Raw genomic sequence first — 22,261 nt, forward strand, 5'->3', positions numbered from 1 at the left:
CATAGGTTTTCTCTGCGTTTGGACACTTTACCCAGTAAAAAATTAACAAAGCAATACAAATGACCTGTTTAAAATGAATAAAACTATGAACAGAAACAAAATAACTTCTCTTTATATGAGAGTAATTAACAAAAATAAATCCGGTAAGTCAGAGCAAGAAACAATAGCCACAAATGAGCTAATTAAAACTAGTACTCCATTTCTTATACATACTTAGAATAAAGTGAAATCATCCTATTTAATAAATTAAACCTTTGTCTTAAAATATTTACATTAAAGGTTTGTCATGACTGCAACAGTAAATGGAAAAAAAGCTAACCATGAAATACTTTTATTTTGACGCGGCGTGTGACGTCACCAGACGGCGCCGCTTCCGCGCTGTGATTCAACTGGAGAAAGGTTTGTTTTAAAACGTTTACAGATATAAGCCTATTTAAAGTTAAAGTTTTAAAGTTTTAGTTTTTTTTATACGATGTTAAATTATGTTCCTGCTGTTGGACATATTATTTTAACCCTTTATACAACGTAGTACTATTTTATTCTCAGTATTTACAGGCAATTGTTTGAATAAAGTAGGTTAACAGAAAAGTGTGTAATAAGTATTAATGAAACCTTTTACCTGATTTATTTTTGTTTATTACTTTCATATAAAGAAACTGTTGAAGCAAGTGTTGAAGAGAAGTTATTTTGTTTCAGTTCATTGTTTTATTTATTTTAAACAGGACATTTTTATTGTTTTGTTCATTTTAAACAGTATAAAGTGTCCAAACACAGAGAAAAACTCCTGCTGAAGCGACTGATCTCCACACTTTTATAAAGATGGCGTTTATTAAAGAGGAGAGTGAAGATGTGAAAATTGAAGACACATTCACAGTCAAACAGGAAGATCTGCAGGAACAAACAGGTTGGTTTTCATTCTCAAACACCAACTTAGTCATTTAATCCTCATTCAGATATATTTTAATTATAAGAATACTAAATATAATCCATCTTGCAGCCCTGAGTGTGCTGCCTAGTTCTCCTGAAGCATATAAGCACTCATTGAAAGACAGGAATGAGTTTCTTTCTTGTTACTTGTCCCCAGGTCTTTTGTCATTATTTTATGTATTATTAGTCTCCTACCTTCTTAATTAGTTAGTTATTGCTTTTCTTGTACCCCCACTGTGTGTAAAGACTTCTTGAGCACTGGTGCTATATAAAATATATAAAAACATTAAATTAAAAAGTATTCTCATAGAAGATATCTGCTATTACAGTGATAGTGTTGGCTTAGTACTTTTCATTGTTTCTAGTTCTCACAGATAGTATCCGAGTTAGAATTACAATATCAGTATAATAACTAATTACCAGGGTTACTTTGTATAAACAAGGATTTCCGCGAGTAAAAAAAAAATTGTAAATTCCAAAATCAAAATTGTAGGCTTTAAAAAGTCCTAAATTTACTGAAATACTGTGTTGTATGTCTTGAATCTTTTTTAAACAAATCTTCATTTTCCTTTGTTCATGTTTTGCTTTGTAATCTGGCCAAAACCCACACAATTACCAACAATTTATCTCAATAAAACTTTCAACTTTTGTTCAAAAGGGTAATTTTAACTCTATTTATCATAATGGTTTTGTTATTTTCCTTAAAATAACATTTGTTTAAACGTGCTCCATGTATTTACTGCTGAGAACATCAACCTGGACAGATTGTTGTGCATAAATTTAGTTTATTATAGTTTTTAAAACGTTGAAAATATTTGTTCTTTTTTATTTTATTTTAAAGACAAAGGTGTGTGGATACAAGTAATTTAGTTTATTATATTTTTTAAAACATTTAAAATATGTTCATTTTTTATTTATTTGTTCAAAGTTTATGTTGGAAAAAAATTGTGTGGATACAAGTAAAGCTTGCTTGTTTTTACACAATATTTAAAATATTTTGCTAAGAAATATCTAAAATATTGTAATTTTTTATTATTCATTTATTATTTTATTATTAAATGTATTAAATACAATATTTTTTTGATAAGGCAAATAAAAATCTTTTTCATCTGGGCCATTTGAAAAATTCCTTAGCCTTTAGCCCTTTATGAGTTTAAATTTTCATTCATAATAGTCTTAAAAATGTCTTTAATAGTCTTAAATTTAACTTGGTGACACCTGTAGAAACCCTGGTTTAAAGTATGTCAGAAAATGTCGTTGCCCCTAATTTAAAATATGCAGAATGAAATGGACACTAAAATAATTAATTATTATAAAACATTGTTCAGTATTCTAAACTATATGATGTTGTTGTGGGACGACGTGAGACAAAAACAAATTATAGTGGAATAATAACGTTTAGCATTGCACTGACTACAACTGGCCAACAAACTAGTCTAAAAATGACTTTTGCTGTTAGAAATGGATTACAGCATGCTGATGATATGCAAACATTTGAGTGTAAGGTTTAAGTTTTTCAGGACAACAGTATCTCCAGCAGAAAATATATCCATAGATGCCGTTTTAAATCGTAAAGAAATCTGTGCTTTTGTAACTTATGAAAAAAACAGAAGTCAATGATTAATTAGAATAATCTTGCCTGACATGTTTACTGCTTCAAAATACTTTAAAAATTTCTCAAATAAAAATTTTTAGTTCAAAGGGAATTTTTTTTTTTTTTTTTCCCCAGACATTTAAAAAATTTGGCACGCAGAGGGGATAAGGCTTTTTGTTGGTCGCAAGACCAATACAATAACTGGCACACTAAAGCCAAATTAACACAAATTATTGCAATTAGAGCTCTACTAAGCCACCCAGTACATTTGCTGGGACATAAAATACAGGTTCATACTTCTAGCAAAGACAATGAGACGTGGATATAGAAAAATAGGGTTTCTTTTATTACAATTCAATTATCTTTGGACCACAAATATTAAAAGACAGGCACATGCACTCTTTTTAAAAAGGCACTAGTGGAGGCAATTACAAAAAAAAAAAAAAATCCTCATCCAACCAGAGGAGCTGGGGCTTACCACAGTCGGGCAGGCTAGGCACTGGGCCCAAAAATGACCCACAGATTCACACTTGCACACTTTGATTTAAAACACCACACAGTGAACTTCAATGCACACAAGTGGGCAAAAGACTAATTAATAGAAAAAGAGTCACGCCACACGGTGCAGGCCCGACTGCCTGTACTAGACACCCCCAGCTCCTAGTGAAAGAATTAAAACCACAATTAGAAAAAATAGAAAAAAAATTAATAAAATACAACAAGCACATATATTAAATGAGCTCACAGAAGCATCAAAATGAGAGACTACCTGAGAGTGGCTACCGGCCACTCAGGGGGGCACGGAGGTGACAGGCCCCAGCTAATCATACAGTGTAAAGCACAAGGTCGCAATGTTAAAACAGGACAAAGCACCACAAATGCAGCAATTGAAGCAAAGCAGTCCTCGAGACCACACACTTATTTTATGTTTCCTATTTTTGTAAATATGCAAAAGAAACAAAGATCAAAGAAAACAAATATGCAAAACGCAAAACACTGATACAAAAGCAGCAAAAAAAATAAAGAAACAACTCAAAAAAAACAAATATAACAAAACAAAACTAGAAACAACAGAACTAGAAACATAACAACTGAAAACAAAACACAAAACAAAACTAGAAACAAAACAGCAGCATCCAGCATGTCAAGAGCAGGAGACGCTCAAGTCGCAGTGCAACGTATGATAAAACAGAGCACAATCAACCGACATACCTTCCAAATACAGTTGATTACAGGGGTTTCACATACCTCTACACGAGATGCCAGTCATCCCTCCGGCAGAGCAAGGCATCCATACTAAAAACTAGCTAAAATATATACAAATCAGTTTCTATTTCTAGTTGTTCGATATGCACAAAATGTATGAGCAGTATCGCTCTACTTACCGACCGGGAAGACAGCAGTCACGGGAGCTCGCAGAAATGTCAACAAACATCACGAGGGAAAGTTCAGCAACATGAAACTCCATTTCATAAAGCTTACGATGCCCCACAGCAGCCACTCTACAGTGCAACAGCAGCCGAACAGACACCAGCCTTCCAGAGCAAAAAACTAAATTAAAACCAAAACACACTTTAAAACAAAAGCGAAAAGGGCTTAAACAGCCGCTACATACCAGACGCATGGCAGCTACACACACACCACATCGAGTCAGCTGGACGATGGCGTGATATTTTTATTCAAGGTTATCATACCGTCAGAATCTTATACTGGCCCATGCTTAATGCTGCTTGATGTTGCAAAGTCATATTTTCTCATTTTATTATTTTTCTTTGTATGTATGGTCATGAACACACTTGTTTGTAGAGCAAATAGCCGTTTCAAGAATTCACACTTAGCTGATAATCTATCAAAGCTTGTTTGGCATGCTGTCCCGGGAGATAGCCCCGAGCTTAATGGATCCTCGAGCCTGGGGCTTCCCCCTGTTCGCAGAGCAAGAGGGGAGCCTGAGCTCGGTGGATCTCAGAACTCCCCGACTGCGATAGCTAAGGGAACACCTGAGAAGGGGGCTAAAGCGTCCTGATTCTTAAGCATGATGTATATCTTTAGACGGTGGGAGGAAACTGGAGAGCTCGGGGAAAACCCACGCGGGCACGTGGAGAACATACAAACTCCTCACAGAAACGCCAACCGGCTAAGCGAAACTAGGCAGGTGGTGTTCTTGCTGTGAGGCTCTCATTGCTAATCACTGGGCCACCGTGCCGCCCGATAAAGGTCAAGGAGGAGAATTGGGGAGGAAGGGGGATTTCTTTCAAACGAAGATAAGGTGGACTGAAAACTTCTTTATAGTAGCTTAGGGCTCATATGATTGGAAGATAATGATTAGCTAATACAAGACCGGCCGTGATAAATCATAAGCACGTGATCCTCTCGAAATTAGTTTATAAACAAACTTCACTTATTATTCCTGGTTATTTCTCCAATAGGAAACTGAAGTTTTAAAACAATAGCATATGAGATCAGGGGCCTGTTTCAGTAAGGAGGTTCAACCAACTCGGAGTTTAAACTTGAACTCAGAGTTGATTTACAGAGAGACTAAAAACTCAAGTTTTCTTTTTCAAAATAGTTAATCTGAGTTGGGTCAATCTTTGCCTAGACCAACTCAGAGTTAAGCGTGCATACCATGAATATAAAAAAGGCATTATCAATGGAGCGCAGATATTACAAGTGACCATATCAACATCTGAAAAAAGAGATCAGCATTTCTTTCTCCAGCTGAACATGATGTGCTCATGCAAAATTATAGAAAATATGACCATATATTTAAAAAGCAACAACACTGCATCAGGAAACAAAAACAGTTAGCGTGGGAAAACATAGCTGCTAAAGTTAATGCGTAATTATACATTTAAAGTATTTAAATATTTAAGTATAATAAAATAAGTAATGTAATGTGTGATCATTAAATTTTTTACCCATGTTCCCACTTTTAAACACGTCGATCAGTTTTAATAGATTTAAAAGCGCACTTGTCTGCCTCTATTATTGATCAAGTGGTAGAGGTTGATATGACATTTAGAATATAAGCAGAACTAAAAAAATGTTTTAGAACGAATAATAATCCTATTAATCCAGTAACAGTACATGTCAAAGGACAGTGAATTTAAGCAAAACATTTATTTTAAAAGGACAAGCCATTCTCGTACGTGACTTACATTTGTTCTTTGTGTGACTAATGTAGGCAATAGCTGTGTTTCCATCCAAAAATATTAATTAAATTTATGTGCAAAACTGGAATATCACATAAAATATATGCAAATAAATCAGCGTTTCCATGCTACGAATCAAAGATAACAAAATCATCACTTCCTAATTAACTGGCACCAAATATCAACAGTAAAAACGGAATTTACTGCAGTAGAAGAAGCTGCGTCAATCTTTCCTTTATTTAATAAATGTACTCGCGCCTTGAAGACAATGCTGACACACAATGAACACGTGGGGGTGTTTGAAGCCATGAGACGCTGAGAACAGACGCTCTTGACACTCTGGAGGTCATTAATAATATACATTAATACTGAAAAGGTTAAGGTGTTTTAGAATGACCAAAATACTACCTCTCTTTCAGAAACAGGCTTGACTTACCCTGATTTCTCCAGTTTGACAAACCTGCCATTTTGAAACGGAAAACCCAGAGGTTTTTCTTATTTCAGGGTTAAAATACTCTGAGTTTTCAATTAACCTCCTTTCTGAAATGGGGCCCTGATCACTGCTATGACATGATTGAAAATTGTCTCTTTGTACTCTGTTTATCCAGAGAGCTGATGCTGAGTAGTTTTAGGGCTTTTCACACTTCAAATTGTTAACCTTGGGTCATTCTAACAATGGATAAACAGAATCCTGGGTTATCTGTAATCATGTTCCACACTGCTCATGCTATACCTGGGGTTAAAATATAATCCTGGGTGTTCATTAACAGAAGTTTCACATTTGCAAACCCCGGGTTAACATTATTATTTGTATATTTACGTTGCCACTCTCCCTAATTGGACAAACAGCAGGAAACCTTTTTAGATAGCATTTCTACATTTTGTCAGGTATATAAAATGTCATCATGTAGGTCTTCAGCTAAGCCTCAGAACATGCACAAAGGCAATAAAACAAAGACAAAAATACAAATGAATGAAAACAAGTAACAAAGTATGTCATCTCGCCATCTCCTCATCACTCCAGGTAAAGCAAACGTTGCATTAAGCATTTGCGTAAATTCATTCATTCATTTTCTTTCGGCTCAGTCCCTTTATTTATCAGGGGTCGCCGCAGCGGAATGAACCACCAACTTATCCAGCATATGCTTTAAACAGCGCATGCCCTTCCAGCTGCAACCCAGTACTGAGAACATTTGAATAAGTTATGTACAATAATGCTAACTTAAAAATATTAGCGTCAATTATGCGCACTTGCTGTCAACATGCAGGATTTGTCTCAATCGTGTCTTTCAAGCAAGTTCAAAATGTTTAAATGGAGTGGAAGTTACGCATGAATGAACACGGTTAATCTAGAGCGAGTACATTTGATCGTTTGCATTTAAAGCCACAGGCACAAAAAGAGCTATTGAGAAATATTCTGCAAGGTATTTGATCTTATTTTGAGCCAAAACCTTTAACATCTTGTAAAAAGGTTCATAATAAGAACCCTTTAAACGGGATTGTTGATGCAGAAATGAAAATAGCCTCACCATTTACTCTCCCTCGTGTGGGTTTTAAACCTTCATGAGTTTCTTGATCCTTTTGAACTCAAAAGAAGATGAAAACGCAGAGATTGACTTACTTTGTGTTCCAGAAAAAAGGAAAAGTTCAAAACTGCATAACACAGAGTAAATGGTAAGGTCATTTTTATTTGTGGGTGAAACATCCATTTCATGCTTGTTCCTTTGGGCCTTCATACTAAAGTTCACTTTTTTTTTTTAGACTTGGTGGTGCTGAAAGAAGAGACTGATCAAATGGAGGAGAAACAGCAGTTAGAGAAACCTCAAGAGATAATGACTAATGAAAAACCCACACTGACTAAAAAGACTTCACGTGGAAGACCTCGGAAACCCAAAACTGGATGTCATTTCAGCTGTAAACAGTGTGGGAAAAATTTCAGTCAAAAGTCAAACCTTGATGTTCACATGAGAGTTCACACTAAAGAGAAACCTTACACCTGTGAACACTGTGGAAAGAGTTTTGGTTATATACAAGGCTTTAGAACCCACATGAGAGTTCACACTGGAGAGAGACCGTACACATGCCAACAGTGTGGAAAAAGCTTCTTTCATGCAGGAAGCCTTGTGGTGCACATGAGAATTCACACAGGGGAGAAGCCTTTCAGCTGTAAACAGTGTAGAAAGAGTTTCAGCCAAAAGCAGAACCTTGACGTTCACATGAAAGTTCACACTATGGAGAAACCTTACACCTGCGAACACTGTGGAAAGAGTTTTGGTTATATACAAGGCTTTAAAACCCACATGAGAATTCACACTGGAGAGAGGCCGTACACATGCCAACAGTGTGGACAAACCTTCTATCATGCAGGAAACTTTGCAGTGCACAGAAGAATTCATACTGGAGAGAGGCCGTACACATGCCAACATTGTGGACAAACCTTCTATCATGCAGGAAACTTTGCAGCGCACATGAGAACTCACACTGGGGAAAAGCCTTACTCTTGCCCTCAGTGTGGAAAGAGATTTAAGCGAAATGGCACCCTTGAAGTCCACATGAGAACTCACACTGGAGAGAGAATTTTTACTTGCACACAGTGTGGGAAAAGTTTTTCTCAAAAACAAGACCTTGAGATCCACATGAGGATTCACACTGGAGAGAAACCTTACACATGCACAGAGTGTGGTAAAAGTTTCATATGTAAAAACGCACTTGATTACCACATGAGAACTCACACCGGAGAGAAGCCGTTTGCATGTGTTCAGTGTGGAAAGAGCTTCACAACCAAAGCTAGCCTCAAGAACCACATGAATGGTCACACTGGAACCATAGTGTTCATATGTGATCAGTGTGGAAAGAGTCTCACACTCAAAGACTCCATTAAGCAACAATTGAAGACTCACTCAGGAGAGAATCATTTTAGATGCAGTGAGTGTGGAAAAGACTTTAAACATAAAAGACACTCTCAACACTCACATGAAGCTTCACAATGGAGAGCAGAGTCTACACAAAATGGGTATATTGAAAACGGCAGCTTTTTCATGTAGTTTGGCTGTTCATTGACGTGAAGTTTGTTTATAAATTACTTTCGAGAGGATCACATGCTTATGATTGTCCACAACTGGTCCTGCATTAGCTAAGACGATTCACCAATCAGATGATTCCTAACTCACTATAAATAACCAGAGTTTCTTACCTCGGTTATCTTTGTCTTGAGAAATTCCCCTGCCACCCTTACTCTCCCTCCTTCTAGATTGGGCCACACGGTGACCCCGTCGTTAGCAAAGTTGCCTCAAAGCAAGAATGTTACAGGTTAAAGTTTGCTGAACCGGTGGACATTTTGTGTGGAGTTTGCTCGTTCACTCTGTGCTCACATAGGTTTTCCCCAGGTTCCTCCCACAGTCCAACCTAAGTAAACTGAACATTCTACATTGGCACCATAGTCGAGCTCTTAGTAAGCCATATAGCTCTCTTTAGCCATCTCTATATCTGTCAGTAGAACAGAAACGAGTCGGGGGAGTTTATCAAGAATTACCTGAGCTCAAACTCCCCTCATGCCCTGCTTACGAAAGGGAGCCCAGGGCTCGTGGATCTTATGAGCTTAGGGCTCTCCCCCGGGACAGCTTTCCCTCCTTTAAATCTCTCAAATTATTATATGCAATCTCCTCAGTTATTGGACTTTTTAACTGACAAGGGGAAAACGTCAAAAACATATACACTATGACTTAAGCTCCTACTGTTGACTGTTGTGTTTAAGGATAGTGTAATGCAATATTAAAATTCATGATTTAATAATGAATATAGAGAATTCTAGATGTTTCAGAGAGCAGGTCGACAGACACACACACACATAGATTGCTGTGATAAAGCAGGCTAAACAACCAAACATGTAGCAATTAAACATGTTATATGTTAAATAAATTCTGAAAAATGTTTTTGATAGGCTAAAAATGATCATGTATTAGCTATCTACCACTAACAAGTAGTCTTATATGCAAATATGTGTTATTCAAAACATTTGTTTATAGATATTAAAAAATACTAATGTCCATATTGGCTCTGTTCAGGATCCCTTGTCTGTCCGACACAGTGCTCAAGCTAAAGTGAATAACCTCTAATATAGTTCTTTGTGTGTGATGACACACAATTACAGTGATGTTGCTTTGTGTTTTCTGAAAGAATGAATAATTTGTTCCAGACCATCCCATCCTCATGTGCAAAATAAGGCTTTTGAGATAAGAATAAAAATGCATAAAGATGCACTTTATACAAAAATAAATACATTTTTATGACTATTTTTTAAATGTATAAACATCTTTCTCAACTACAGTAATGTACTTTTTAGCATGATTTCAAAACTTTTGTGGTGTTACATCATTACTTTCAGACCTGACCTAAATGCAAATGAAACAGAGGAAGCGAGTTTAGGAAGAAATAGTCTTGTTATTCAAAAGTAAAATAATTTTGTTTAAACTGTTAAGTTTTAAGTAATAGAATTTTCATTTGTTTTACCTTAAAAGAGTATAAAGGGGAGGTATATTTAAAATATAAACTAAAGGCTTTTACAGGTAAACTGATATGTTGTCTGTATGTTGTGTTATACCCAGCCTGATCTCACGAGAAAATGCAAGTATTTTACATTTTGCCAGTTTAGTGGCTAATTCGTACGAAATTGTACGATTTTAAAAAGGAGGCGTGGCACCTAACCCCACCCCTAAACCCAACCGTCATTGGGGGATGAGCAAATCGTACTAAATTGTACGAATTAGATCGTACAAATTCATACAAATTAGCCACTAAATCAAAAAGTTACGAATTGCTGTGAGATTGGCCCATAAAAAAATGCAAAGCAAAAATGCAAATAATTTATACAGGCACAATATAAACAAACAAATAAAATTTAGTAATGTTTAACTTAATTTGTTTGTTTAAATTCAGCCCACACAATTTGTTTGCAACCAATTTTTGTAAATCCAATAAATAATTTTTTTTCAGTGTAGTAGCCTACTCACTCCATCTTGAATTCTCCACAAAAAACATTTGACACAATATATGGAGGTTGTGTTGTTAAAAGGGCACCTAATTTACCCCTTTTTTCAGATTTAATACAAGTCTTTTGCGTCTCTAGAATGTGTATATAAAGTTTCAGATCAAAATACACATTAGATTTTTCATTATACCTTTTACAAGATGCTGTTTTATACTGATTTCCAGCAGGGGGTGGTTTTGTCGTACTGCGCCTTTAAGACGAATCTTTCCCGCCCACTATTTCTACATGCCTCCTCCCTCAGTTGCGTCAGACAACAGACAGACTTAAGCCTGATTTATACTTCTGCGTCAGGTGACCGGCGTAACCCACGGCGCAGGCAACGCGCGTGGCTGTGCATTTATACTTCTGCGCGCTGTCTCTGCCGGTCTGCAATAACACTTCCGAAACGCTAGTTGGCAGTGAGGTGTAAATGTTCCTCTGTGTCAAGTTTCTTCGCTACTTTTTTGCATTTCCTGAACACTTCCGGGATGTACAAGTGGCTCAAACTCGCTCATTTTGAGGCAGGAACCGGCGGACGTGCAACAACTTTAACTATGAGGTAAACACAAAACAAAACTTTCCATCCGGAGCTTCTTCACTGGACTCCACACTTGTAAACAATCGCTCGCGCGGCGTCGCGCCATTCGCGCGCCTCTCGGTCCCGCCCAGACTCGTCAGCGCTACCAAGCCGACCAATCACAGAGCTTATGCTACGCGTCGTTGCGACGTGTAGTTACATTTTTTGAGAGGTGCACGTCAGTGACGGCGATGGCCACGGCGAAGGGCTATGCGTCAGCGCCGTAGCATACGCCGGTGTTTGACGCAGAAGTATAAATCAGGCTTTACAGGAAGAAGTGCTCACGTAGCGTTTGTGAGATACTACAGTAAGAACTAACCTTTACTAATCAGTATTGTGAAGTTGCATTGATGAGTCACACACAATATCGTTACAAAGTAACGCGTGCGCCTGCGCACGCACGCACACACACACACACACACACACACACACACACACACACACAAGCAGGCAGACAGACAGAGCGCGCTTAGTTTAGTTAAGGCTAACCTCCACTGCTGCATCTGTTATGCTTATGTACAAAATAAACCTGATTTAACTTCCACAAACCGGGATTGAAGCGTCTTCTTTTATAATTGTTCTGACACGCGGCTGTGCTGATGAAGTAAAGCTGAAGTAAATCGCTGTAATTAATTACACACATACTCTGTTTTAAAACACTTTAAACATGTGAAACTTACTCTTAATCACATTTGATGATGATTGCTGATCCTAGCGAACAGAACAGACCTTTTATTCCCGGTTGCTTTGCGTATGTCTGTCTGGTTTTGTTGACATATACACGCGACTACCGGAACATGTTAATGTGCGCAGCTGTCAATCAATTCGGTAGGCGGGGGGATCGCACACCTACGTAATGGTGCGATCGATTTGAAAACAGCTCCAATTGGCCGACCCTTTTTTTGTAGTTAAATTTTTAAAAAAAAAGGACTGGGTGTGTTCATATCACCCCAGTATGCCGGTCTATACACTATAACAACACACAGATCTGTCCAAACAGCTTGAAAAGTAGATTTTTTACCATAGGTGCCCTTTAATGCATGAGTACTTAACTAAACATTACAATGTGGTGCAACAAACACATTAAAACCATTTCAATAAAACAATGTTGCAAAATTGTTCAAATGTTTCACTTATGGCCTGTGTGAAAGGTTGACAATAATGCAACACCCAACTGTATAGAAACACAAACTCAAAAGGACAATTCACCGAAAAAATGAAAATTGTCAATTTCCTCACTCTTAACTTGTTTATTTCTTCTGCTGAACACAAAAGAAGATAGTTTGAAGAAAGCTGAAAACCTGTAACCACTGACTTTCATAGTATTTGTTTTTTTTCTTTTATGGAAGTCAATGGTTATAGGTTTCCAGCTTTCCTCAAACTATCTTCTTTTGTGTTCAACAAAAGAAATAAATCCACTGAGGCTTGTAAACACTTGAGGAGTGAATAATAGCAAGTAAATGTTCTTTTTTTAGTGAACTATCTCTATAGGAACACATTTTAATCGTTCAAACATTTATTTCAGGGTGGATGCAACTTGTACAATTAAATGTAAACAGTTGTTGGTAAAAATCAAGAAAACTTTAACTATTTAAGGGTAACATTCAGTGAACAATTAAAGTGATTGTTTTACTTTATGTACTTGTCAAATAATTGTACTATGTGAATATGTATAAAAAATTAACCATTAAAACATTTGAAAAGTTCCAAGCCTATTTGACAGTTGAAACAGCTGCAAACATTTGGTTGCACCAAAAAAAGTATCAAATCTTAATCTACAAAAAAACTCAATCATCAAAACTAACCAGCAATATTTAAGTGCAAAATTAAAGGGAATGTACTTTCTGTATACAGTGTGAGTTAACTGTATGAAGTGTAAGAAGAATGACTGAAAACAATAGCTTGCATAGGAGCTGCCCACAACTCAGTTCTGACTAAATCCACTAAACCAGGGGTGTCAAATCTAAACTTAGTAAGGGCCGCACTGAGTGTTGTGAATAGAGTCAGGGGCCATACATACACATTTAAAATCTATTTATTGAAGAAAATAATTTTATACCATCATCTTACACTTCATCAAAGGGTCATGACACCCCCCACTTTCGGTTAAAGTCTACTTCAGAATTTTTTCAAAAGATGCATGATTAATGGGCGTGGAGCTCCGCGAGCATAGGGCAGGAGTGGGCGTGGCCAGCAGGGGAGAAGGAGAGCGAACAACTGTTGTTGTCAGTTAGCTCACAAATTGAGACAAACCGTGAGGAGACGCATGAGTTTATAGTTTACAAAGTTAAAATGCAAAGAAATAAACAGTAATTTAATGCCCTGCTACATTTGTTATTTGTAATTTCATATACACATAACCACAATTTATATCATTATAAAGACAATCGTGTTCATATAAATACTATAAATCAGGATTCTCCCTCAATCCCCGGGTCTATTATAGATCTGAATGCAGACTCAGTGCAGCAGGTCTCCTGACCTGTCTATTTTAACCGTTAGCCCTGCTGGTAATCTGGAGGATTTAGGCAAACACAGCAGCACAGTGATGTGTCTGAATGTGAACGAACTCCTGATAAAAGTCAACGTCCGCCATTCTTCAATTTTTGCACTGCTCTCCCGATAAAAATGCTTGCAGCACACACACACAGCTTTGCTATATGATCGGCCCTGACAGGATCGCGGGGAAAAAACATGCATCAAACCCCATGGATCATGGAAACAAACACATACGAGCCTTCTTGAACGGCTACTGCGTGCCGTTGGTCTGTCTCACTCACAGCTTGCTTGAAACTGGCAGGTCTGCCTTCGGAAAGCACGTGCTCTCATGAATAATTGAGCAGCCGGCTCTTCTCATAGGATAAGAAAACTCCGATATGAATAATATTGAGAAACCGACGCGTCTTCATTGCACTTGCGGTACTGCGCTACGTCGTCGATTTTGATCCCTCCCCAAAAATCATTTTAAACCCGGAAGCTGAAATTAGCTGACAAAAGCTCAAAATTATCCAGTTTTCTCCACAATTAAAGCTGACAGGTGCTAACATTTTCTTAACTGATGGTCAACACACACACATCTGTTAATATAAAAAAAAAAAGTTCTCCAGGGTGTCCTGAAACTTTAAAAGCTGTTCATAGAGACACGCACGTGCTGGTGAAGAGTGGGTGTTTACAGCAGTTAATGGTGCCAAACAGCATTTCCTGTTGTTTACATCTTTGCTACAGCATACTGTAAACGCTAGACACCCTGCTTGTCATGATCAATTTTAACAAATAAAAATACTTACAAGTTGTGGTCACAATTCACAGGTTTTGCTTGTTGGAGCTGCTCCTCCTTTGAGAAGATTTTAACCGAATCCAGCACTGAACTGGGAGAGATTCTGGTAGCTGTGTTTTGTCAAATCATGCTTGCTATGTATCTTATAATTCTCTGGAACATAATTAATATTAAACTGTGAGCACTTCTCTCTCTGTGTCGTGTCCTTTTGAAGCCCAAATACAGAAAAAGCTCTGTGAAAATAGCAGCGTTTGGATGGCTTTTTAGCTCCCTCTGCTGTAACATTACAGTGCCTCTGGCCACGCCCCTTAGCTGCACAGTGTGTGTGTGTGCGCGGTAAAACACCTTTGTGATCTCGCTGGCCTGGATGTATTTTTTGTAGTACCCAAATTTTGTTCATTGTAGGCTTTGCTAAGCTTACTCTGTAAAAGTCAATGTCTCCCTTTTCATTGAACTTTGAGCATTTTACATTCAGAGATGCTGTTTATGTTCACACAACTACATTACACATCAACTAAAGTTTAAAATATAGTGGACCACTCCTTTAAACACATTGCTCACCTCAATCCTTGTGTAAGCAGAGGAGTACAATTTCCTTGATCCATCTCTCTTCACGACCGCTTTAAGGTGCGTCACTGTCACCTCTGAATTCAGCTGAAACTCCTCCAAGGCCGTGTCCTGCCATAAAGAGACATCAAATGTGTTTTGACCACACTGGAGTACAAAGTCAAGTATAGGCACCTCAGAGTTTTGCACAATGGCCATTCTTGGTACCTGTAGCTGTGAATTAAAAGTTCAATTAACATTTTGTTGAATTTACAGTACACATTTATAGGTTTGTTTAAACACACACCTAGTTAAGCCTTTAAATGTCACTTTTAAGTTGAATACTAGTGTCTTGAAGAATATCTAGTTAAACATTATGTGCTGTCATCACAGCAAAGATAAAAGGAATAGATAAAAGGATTCATATATTTTTACTACTAAAATTCCAAGAGTTTTTTCAAGACTGTCATGTAAATTTTCAGAACCTAATATTTCATGTAGTGTCTTTGTATATGTGATAAATAGGAAAAAATAATGCATGTTCAAATTTATTACAGCATATCATAAAACACAATTAATTTAGTTTAAACTTATTTTTGTATTGTGTAAAATTTATTTAGATAATACTTACACAGCATAATAATGTGAGAGCATGTTTTTGGCCAAGGACAGAAAAGAAGTTAAAAAAGCCAACCTATATACAAGTATACAGATATTTGTTAAACTAATTTTCATGACTTTTCTTATACTATGAGTTTTTCTATTTTTCCAAAACTTTTCCATGCCTGGAAAATGTCATGTCAAAATTCCATGATAGACCCGGAACCCTGATAGAAATTAGTTATTAGAACTATTATATTTAGAAAAATGTTAAAACACATAACTTTTTCCATAAAACAAAAATTGCGGGAAAAAAACAACAACAAAAAAACAGGGGGGCTAAAAATTTTGACTTGAATTTTGACACACACCCACACACACACACACACACACACATTAGTGTCTTCTCTTGGATTTTTTCCAGCTGTGGCTGCAGACTCTGTTGGGCCTTTTAAACTAATCTACAAACTACCTATCCTATGGCATTGTTTAATTGTTAAATGTTGTGAGCAGTATTACCAGTCAAGATCGCATTTATGTAATACGAGCGAATCTCTGCTTAGTGCGCCATTTCCTCTCTATTGGAGACATTCATAAATATTCCTAGCCAATCTAATAAATGTTGGAGACATACTCGTTACATAAATGCTCTAAATCACACTTCAGCAGCATTTACTGAAGAGAGCACAAGAAAGTCTGCGCTTGAGCAGTGTATATTTGAGGGTGTGCAAAAAGTTTTGTGCACAAGCAAAAGAAATAGGCGTGCAAGCTATGACATTCGCATGCTCGTTTTACATAAATGCGATCTCGACTTTTGTTATTGAAATATCGTCACAGGTAGTTGGTAGATCTGTGCAATAGGTCTACTGCCACAACTGAAAAAAAATGCTATAAGAAACACTGTATATTTGTGTGTGTGTGTGTGTGTGTGTGTGTATGTATATATATATATATATATATATATATATATATATATATATATATATATATATATATATATATATGTGTGTGTGTGTGTGTGTCTGTGTATATAAATATATACACACACACACTCACATCAAAACATTAGCTGAATGATTCACAATTTGAAAACGTTTTATCATATGTTCGAATTTAATTCATTTTAGCTATAAATTTAGCCCAAGTTTAAAAACACTTTTTGCAACATTATTAAATAAACTCACATTTTTAATTGTCTCTTTGAGGGTGAGGTACCCCCCTCTTGTATAGAGGTCATGTTCCTCCCCTGTCAGATGCATTGAGGGGGGATGCAGTATTTGAAGGGCGGCGCTGGTAGCAGACTCGGCCAGGTTAAGAGGAGCAGTTCTAAAAATTGTTATTTTTGCCCTAAGAAATAAACAATCTTGACATATTTACAGCTAGTAGTGTAGTTTTTAATTACATAGGTTAACCCTTTCTGAAAAGGTGCTTCAGGGGAGTTCCAGGGCACAGTGTAGCTTTTTTCATTGTTCGCGACAACACTAAAATGAACAATTCTTTGAGCACCACGGCAAATTTGACCATCTTTGATTGTAAAATCTACACTACTAGCAGTGGTCCTGTGCCCAATGCACTGCACGGTAATGGGCTCAGCACGAAAGTAGGGGAAACTGGATTTTGAAGCCATTCTGTTGGTGAAACAAAAGAACAGGAAAACAGATTTTAGTCAAATGCAGTTGCCATCGCTACTTGTCAAATTTGTTAAATGAACCAAAAACATGAAAACCTTTCAATAACAATAAACTTTCTTGCTAATGAAACCAGCAAACAAAACTTTTTAATTTAACTTTTTAAAAACTATTTAATTACAGAAATTATTAATCTAAATATTCATCATTACTTATTGTAAGACTGATTTACTTTCGCTTGGCTTCACAGCTGACAGTACGTGCACAGCCGAAAGAGTGAGAGAAACACTAAATAAATATCTGATGTAAATAACTAAGATTAACTTTACTAAATACTCAAAAATTACATCTAAGGTGGCTGCAAAACATTTGTACAACATTAGAAATGGTTAATTAACTCATTTGCCTTATTTGAATTGGGGTGTCTAATTTTAATGCTTGCAATTATAATTATTCAAGACATTGTCTGTATTTATTCTATTTTCTGTCATTTATTTCTCATTTGTTGTAAAAAAAATTTATTTGATGATGCTGACATATTACATATATTATACATATCTAACACTCTTTTAATAGTGCAGTACTGTACAAAAATGTCAGCAACATATTTTACCGGCCACGTGGCGCCTGAATACAATAAAAGTAAACCAACAGTGATTTAAACTTCAACCTATTGACAAGCAACAGTTTAAAACAGTGTCATAATAACTAAAAAATATTGTTAAAAATTAAATTATGTTTTGTTTCTCGCATAGTTATACATTAATGTGATGTGGGTAAAAGGTGTTTAAATCCAGCTACCACCGCTAGTATATTTCAAACCTAAAAGCTTGTCAAAGCAGTGATAAATGCATTATTAGCATTTATTTTGAAAAACTGTGAATAATATGAGGATCACAATCCCAGTGATTCACTCTTAAATATTTTACCAATTGAATTAATCTTAAATTCTATTGAACTTTTTACGATGTAAATTATGCAACAGCAGTTTATCATACACTACTAGTCACAAATTTGGGGTCAGTACGACTTTTAAATATTTTGAAAAAAGCTTATCCTGCTCATCAAAGCTGCATTTATTTTATCAAACACAGAACACATTGTAAAATGTTACTGCAGTATAAAATAACACTTCAAAAGTAGTTTATAATTTAATTAATTTATTCCGGTGATTTTAAAGATTCAGCTTTATTACTCTAGTCTCTAAGATATCACTCTAATATTAATATTAGTATTAATGGTAATAAAATCAATAATGACCAGAGTAATAGTTTCATTTAAAACTGCATACAATAACAAAGCAGTTATTTAAATATTTTTAAATAAATATTCAACTTTATTTTTTTTTTTTTTACATTTAATAAATGTTATTGGTGAACAGAATAATTGACTGTCAGAAAAACTGACCCCAAACTTGGAACCGGTAATGTAGATGAAGAGAACAAAAAGCCACAAACACTGATAACACCACTACACACACAAAATTATAATAAAAGGTAAATTATTGGAGGTTTATGTTCTGTTTCTTTTAGATGCAACTAATAAATAAGAAATATGTAACAAATTAACACAACTGTACAGAGAAAACAGAATTCACCTCAAATACAAGCAAGCAGCACACGACTCAGGAACAATTCTGGAGAATAAAAACAAAAAAAGGTTATAAAAACATTGATCAAAACCAAAAACACACACACACAAAACATATGGTAATCTTAATATAAGATGCGAAAGCGATTACGCCAGGAACAGTTGTGGAGATTTATAAAGGGACTTCAGCGCTTGACGGGGACTGCGGTCATACCATCTGCGATTCAGAGAGACGGTCACGCTATCTGTGCTTTAAATTGCAGTGTGCGTCTACTCGGTTTTTCGCGGTAGATTAAAGACGCGTGTGTTTAATGCACTGCAGTTTTAAAATCTTGTTTTGCTTTTATTCGCGTAAATGATTTCAAATGAGAGATAATAAAAAATCGTCACTTTTATTCATATTTGGGTACATAATAACCATGACTTTGTATGTAGTCTATGCTATTATTTCTTTGTTTTGCTGTAATTGTGTTTTATTTGCGAGTTTAAAACAAAATTAATAGTATTAAAGTCATTATAAGGCTGTCATATCTATTCACATTCCTTTTCATTTTCACAACCTACTATTTAGGTGTTAAGTGTGTAACTATGTTTTATTGGTTTATTTGTGTTTTACTGTGAATATTTCCCCTTTTTCATGTGGAATGTTGCTAAATGAATGGAAAAAAAAATCATTATTGTGCAAATGTTTATTTTTCCTACTTAAATCACATATAAATATTAACATAACAAAAATCATGTAAAAACACTTACTTTTTTCACAATCCTATTTGAAAAAATCCATAAACAAATAAAATCAAATTGTTTTCTGTCAACTCCTCCAGATACTTGTTCTACATGTCCTGATGTACCACTGTCAACTTTTCATATCATATTACTGTTGCATATTTCAATATTAACACGCTAAATCATGGAAAAAACAGTGTTTTTTACTGTATGGTCATATTAGAAAAATCATAAAAAATTAAAATCAAATTGTTTTCTGTCAACTCCACCAGATACTTGTTCTACATGTCCTGATGTACCACTGTGTCCACTTTTCATATCATATTACTGTTGCATATTTCAATAATAACACGCTACAATCATGAAAAATACAGTGTTTTTATTGTACAGTCATAGAAAATCACCAATATCAATTTGAATGAATGAACAGTAATTTCACAATATTTTTTTTACATTTTTACCTATTTTCTAGTGTGAATGAACATTTATTGTTGAAATTACCACACTTTCCAAACATATTCAAATGGCCTCAGACAGATATATACTATTACTGTGTGTGTGCGTGTGTACTTGTGCGTGTGTGTATGTGAGAGTATGTGTGAGTGAGTGAGTGAGTGAGTGAAAGCTTTAAAGATAACAGTACTTTTGTGTAATTCCATTCATTATATATTATATCTATTATTTATATTGTTCTGCATTATACTATGTATACCTATGGGCGTTTGTGTCAGGCCAAATATTTGGTATGTTATGCATTTAATGCCGAAACACACAATTCAGTTAGTGCAGATTTCACAGTTCCACTCCTCCATGGTGGTGTTCAAAGCTTTCACTGGGACTGAAACGCAATTGGGGTGGTACCACTTGTTGCAGCTGTTGCACTGCACCATCATCTCTGTGTTGTGTGAGGTTCTGCAGATACAGTGAACCTCCACAAAAAGAGAGGTTCTTTCAGGTCTTGCTTTTGTTTTTTTGGTATTTAAATACCGAAGCCGTTTTGTTCGTCAGCGGTCTGTAAAGCGTTTGTCTCATATTGCTCTCCTGGAACTTGCACTCCTCTGGTTTGACTCCATCACATAATGCTTTAGCAAAGGCCAAAGCAAATAATCCGCAAGTGCTGGTTGACTGCTGCATTTGAACATCAGGCTCTCTGACAACAAATTGGGATGCATGTGGGCGGATAAGCCAGAATAATTTCTGTGCTGTCTGCTCAGAGATGTTTGTGTCCAGGCTGTTATAAATGCAAACCTCGTTGGGACCTCAGAAAACATTGCTTGCAGTTATCCAGTGGTTGTCATTTACAATCATTATTTGAACAAATGGTGCACTGTAAACCCAAATGCTCAAAATAATTTAATTGATTGAGTTGTAAAAACTCAATTTTCTAAAGTAGTTCTACTAACTTAAATAGTTTAAGTTTGTTTAACTTTTTTATAGGTTTTGAGTGAATTGAACTTATTATTTTTGATTAATTGGAACAACTTGCTCATTAAGTAAGTTATAATTTAACTTTACTTGTTAATGTCAATGTCAATTGTATTTATATAGCACTATTAAACAAAACAAAAGGTTGACAATCTGCTGCAAAATACAAATCACAAAGAGAAATATATAAAATAAGACTTTTTTTGTAGTTTCAACACGCTATCTACGTATGAAATTAGTAATATTTGTGTGTGTGTGTGTGTGTGTGGTTAAGCAATTGTTTTGTCATTTTTTAATTAAATTATATACATATAAACAGGCTAAAATAAACAGAACAGCTGGTTTAATGTAAGCCCAAAATAGAATATTCTATTAGATATAATATATCTATTATTATTACAGGCAGTAAAATATGCCGCTGATGTTTCTGTGACATTTTATTGGCTCACGAGGTTCACGTGCTCCAAGTTCAGCGTGAGACTTTTGCGACATTGTGGGAACGCGCAATGCTTCACTTTTGGCGCCACGAAATACTGCAGTGAGTGAGGAGAATTTCAGCTTCAAGCTTTCGGCAGTTATCAGCACCTCTGGTGTCACGGTAAGTGTTACATGCATTATAAACATGGTCTTATTTTGTAAAAAGTTAGACAAAACTTTAAATAGCGTTCACCAGTTACGTATATTCATATTCAAAAGTTACGGATGTCTCGCGACGAATAACCGATGAAATGGGCCTGATATAAATACCCATCGAAGCATATGTTACACATTACATTAGCTAACTTCTATATACATTTTGAACGAATTGTAGTCTATATTTCCACTTGCACGACATTAGGCGCTTAGATTGTAACTGACACGCGATTTAAAAATAAGCATCTAGTGTTGCCAGATGTAACTTGACTGATTCCAGCCTCAAAACCCGCTGAAATTCCTGCCCAGAAATCTGGAGGCTATCATATGCTGCTCCGAGTTGAGGACCGGGAGGTGGTATCTGGGGCTGAGGGGAACGTCGTTGCAAAAACGGCCAATGTTTCTTGACCCGTCTATGTCATTTTTACCCGCACGGTATTTAAAACCGTCTAAGTAATTGTGCGGGGAAACCGCTCAATCTGGCAACACTGTATCCGTCAGGCTTTAGCTGTGTCCTATGCCGAGTTCAGACTGCATGATTTTCAAACTATTCGTGTCACAGA

The 22,261-nt window shown here is 36.0% G+C and overlaps 3 protein-coding genes across 3 annotated transcripts in view; 2 read left to right on the top strand and 1 right to left on the bottom strand.

Moving 5' to 3' along the window:
• The window catches only part of LOC148680782 (NACHT, LRR and PYD domains-containing protein 3-like), a 463,735-nt gene that overhangs the window by 163,284 nt on the left and 278,190 nt on the right, over positions 1-22,261 (bottom strand). The window lies entirely within an intron of this gene.
• LOC148680790 (uncharacterized) overlaps positions 1-22,261 on the top strand; it is a 796,717-nt gene that overhangs the window by 108,071 nt on the left and 666,385 nt on the right. The window lies entirely within an intron of this gene.
• znf569l (zinc finger protein 569, like) lies at positions 360-11,821 on the top strand. Its single transcript, XM_088650381.1, is given in 4 exon segments — positions 360-399; positions 755-904; positions 7,432-8,615; positions 8,617-11,821. Coding segments are annotated over 3 exon segments (1,383 nt in total). The 5' UTR covers positions 360-399; positions 755-819; the 3' UTR covers positions 8,731-11,821.

This window comes from Danio rerio, chromosome 4 (genome assembly GCF_052040795.2).
Source record: "Danio rerio strain M-AB ecotype USA chromosome 4, GRCz13ab, whole genome shotgun sequence".
Taxonomy (NCBI): Eukaryota; Metazoa; Chordata; class Actinopteri; order Cypriniformes; family Danionidae; genus Danio; species Danio rerio.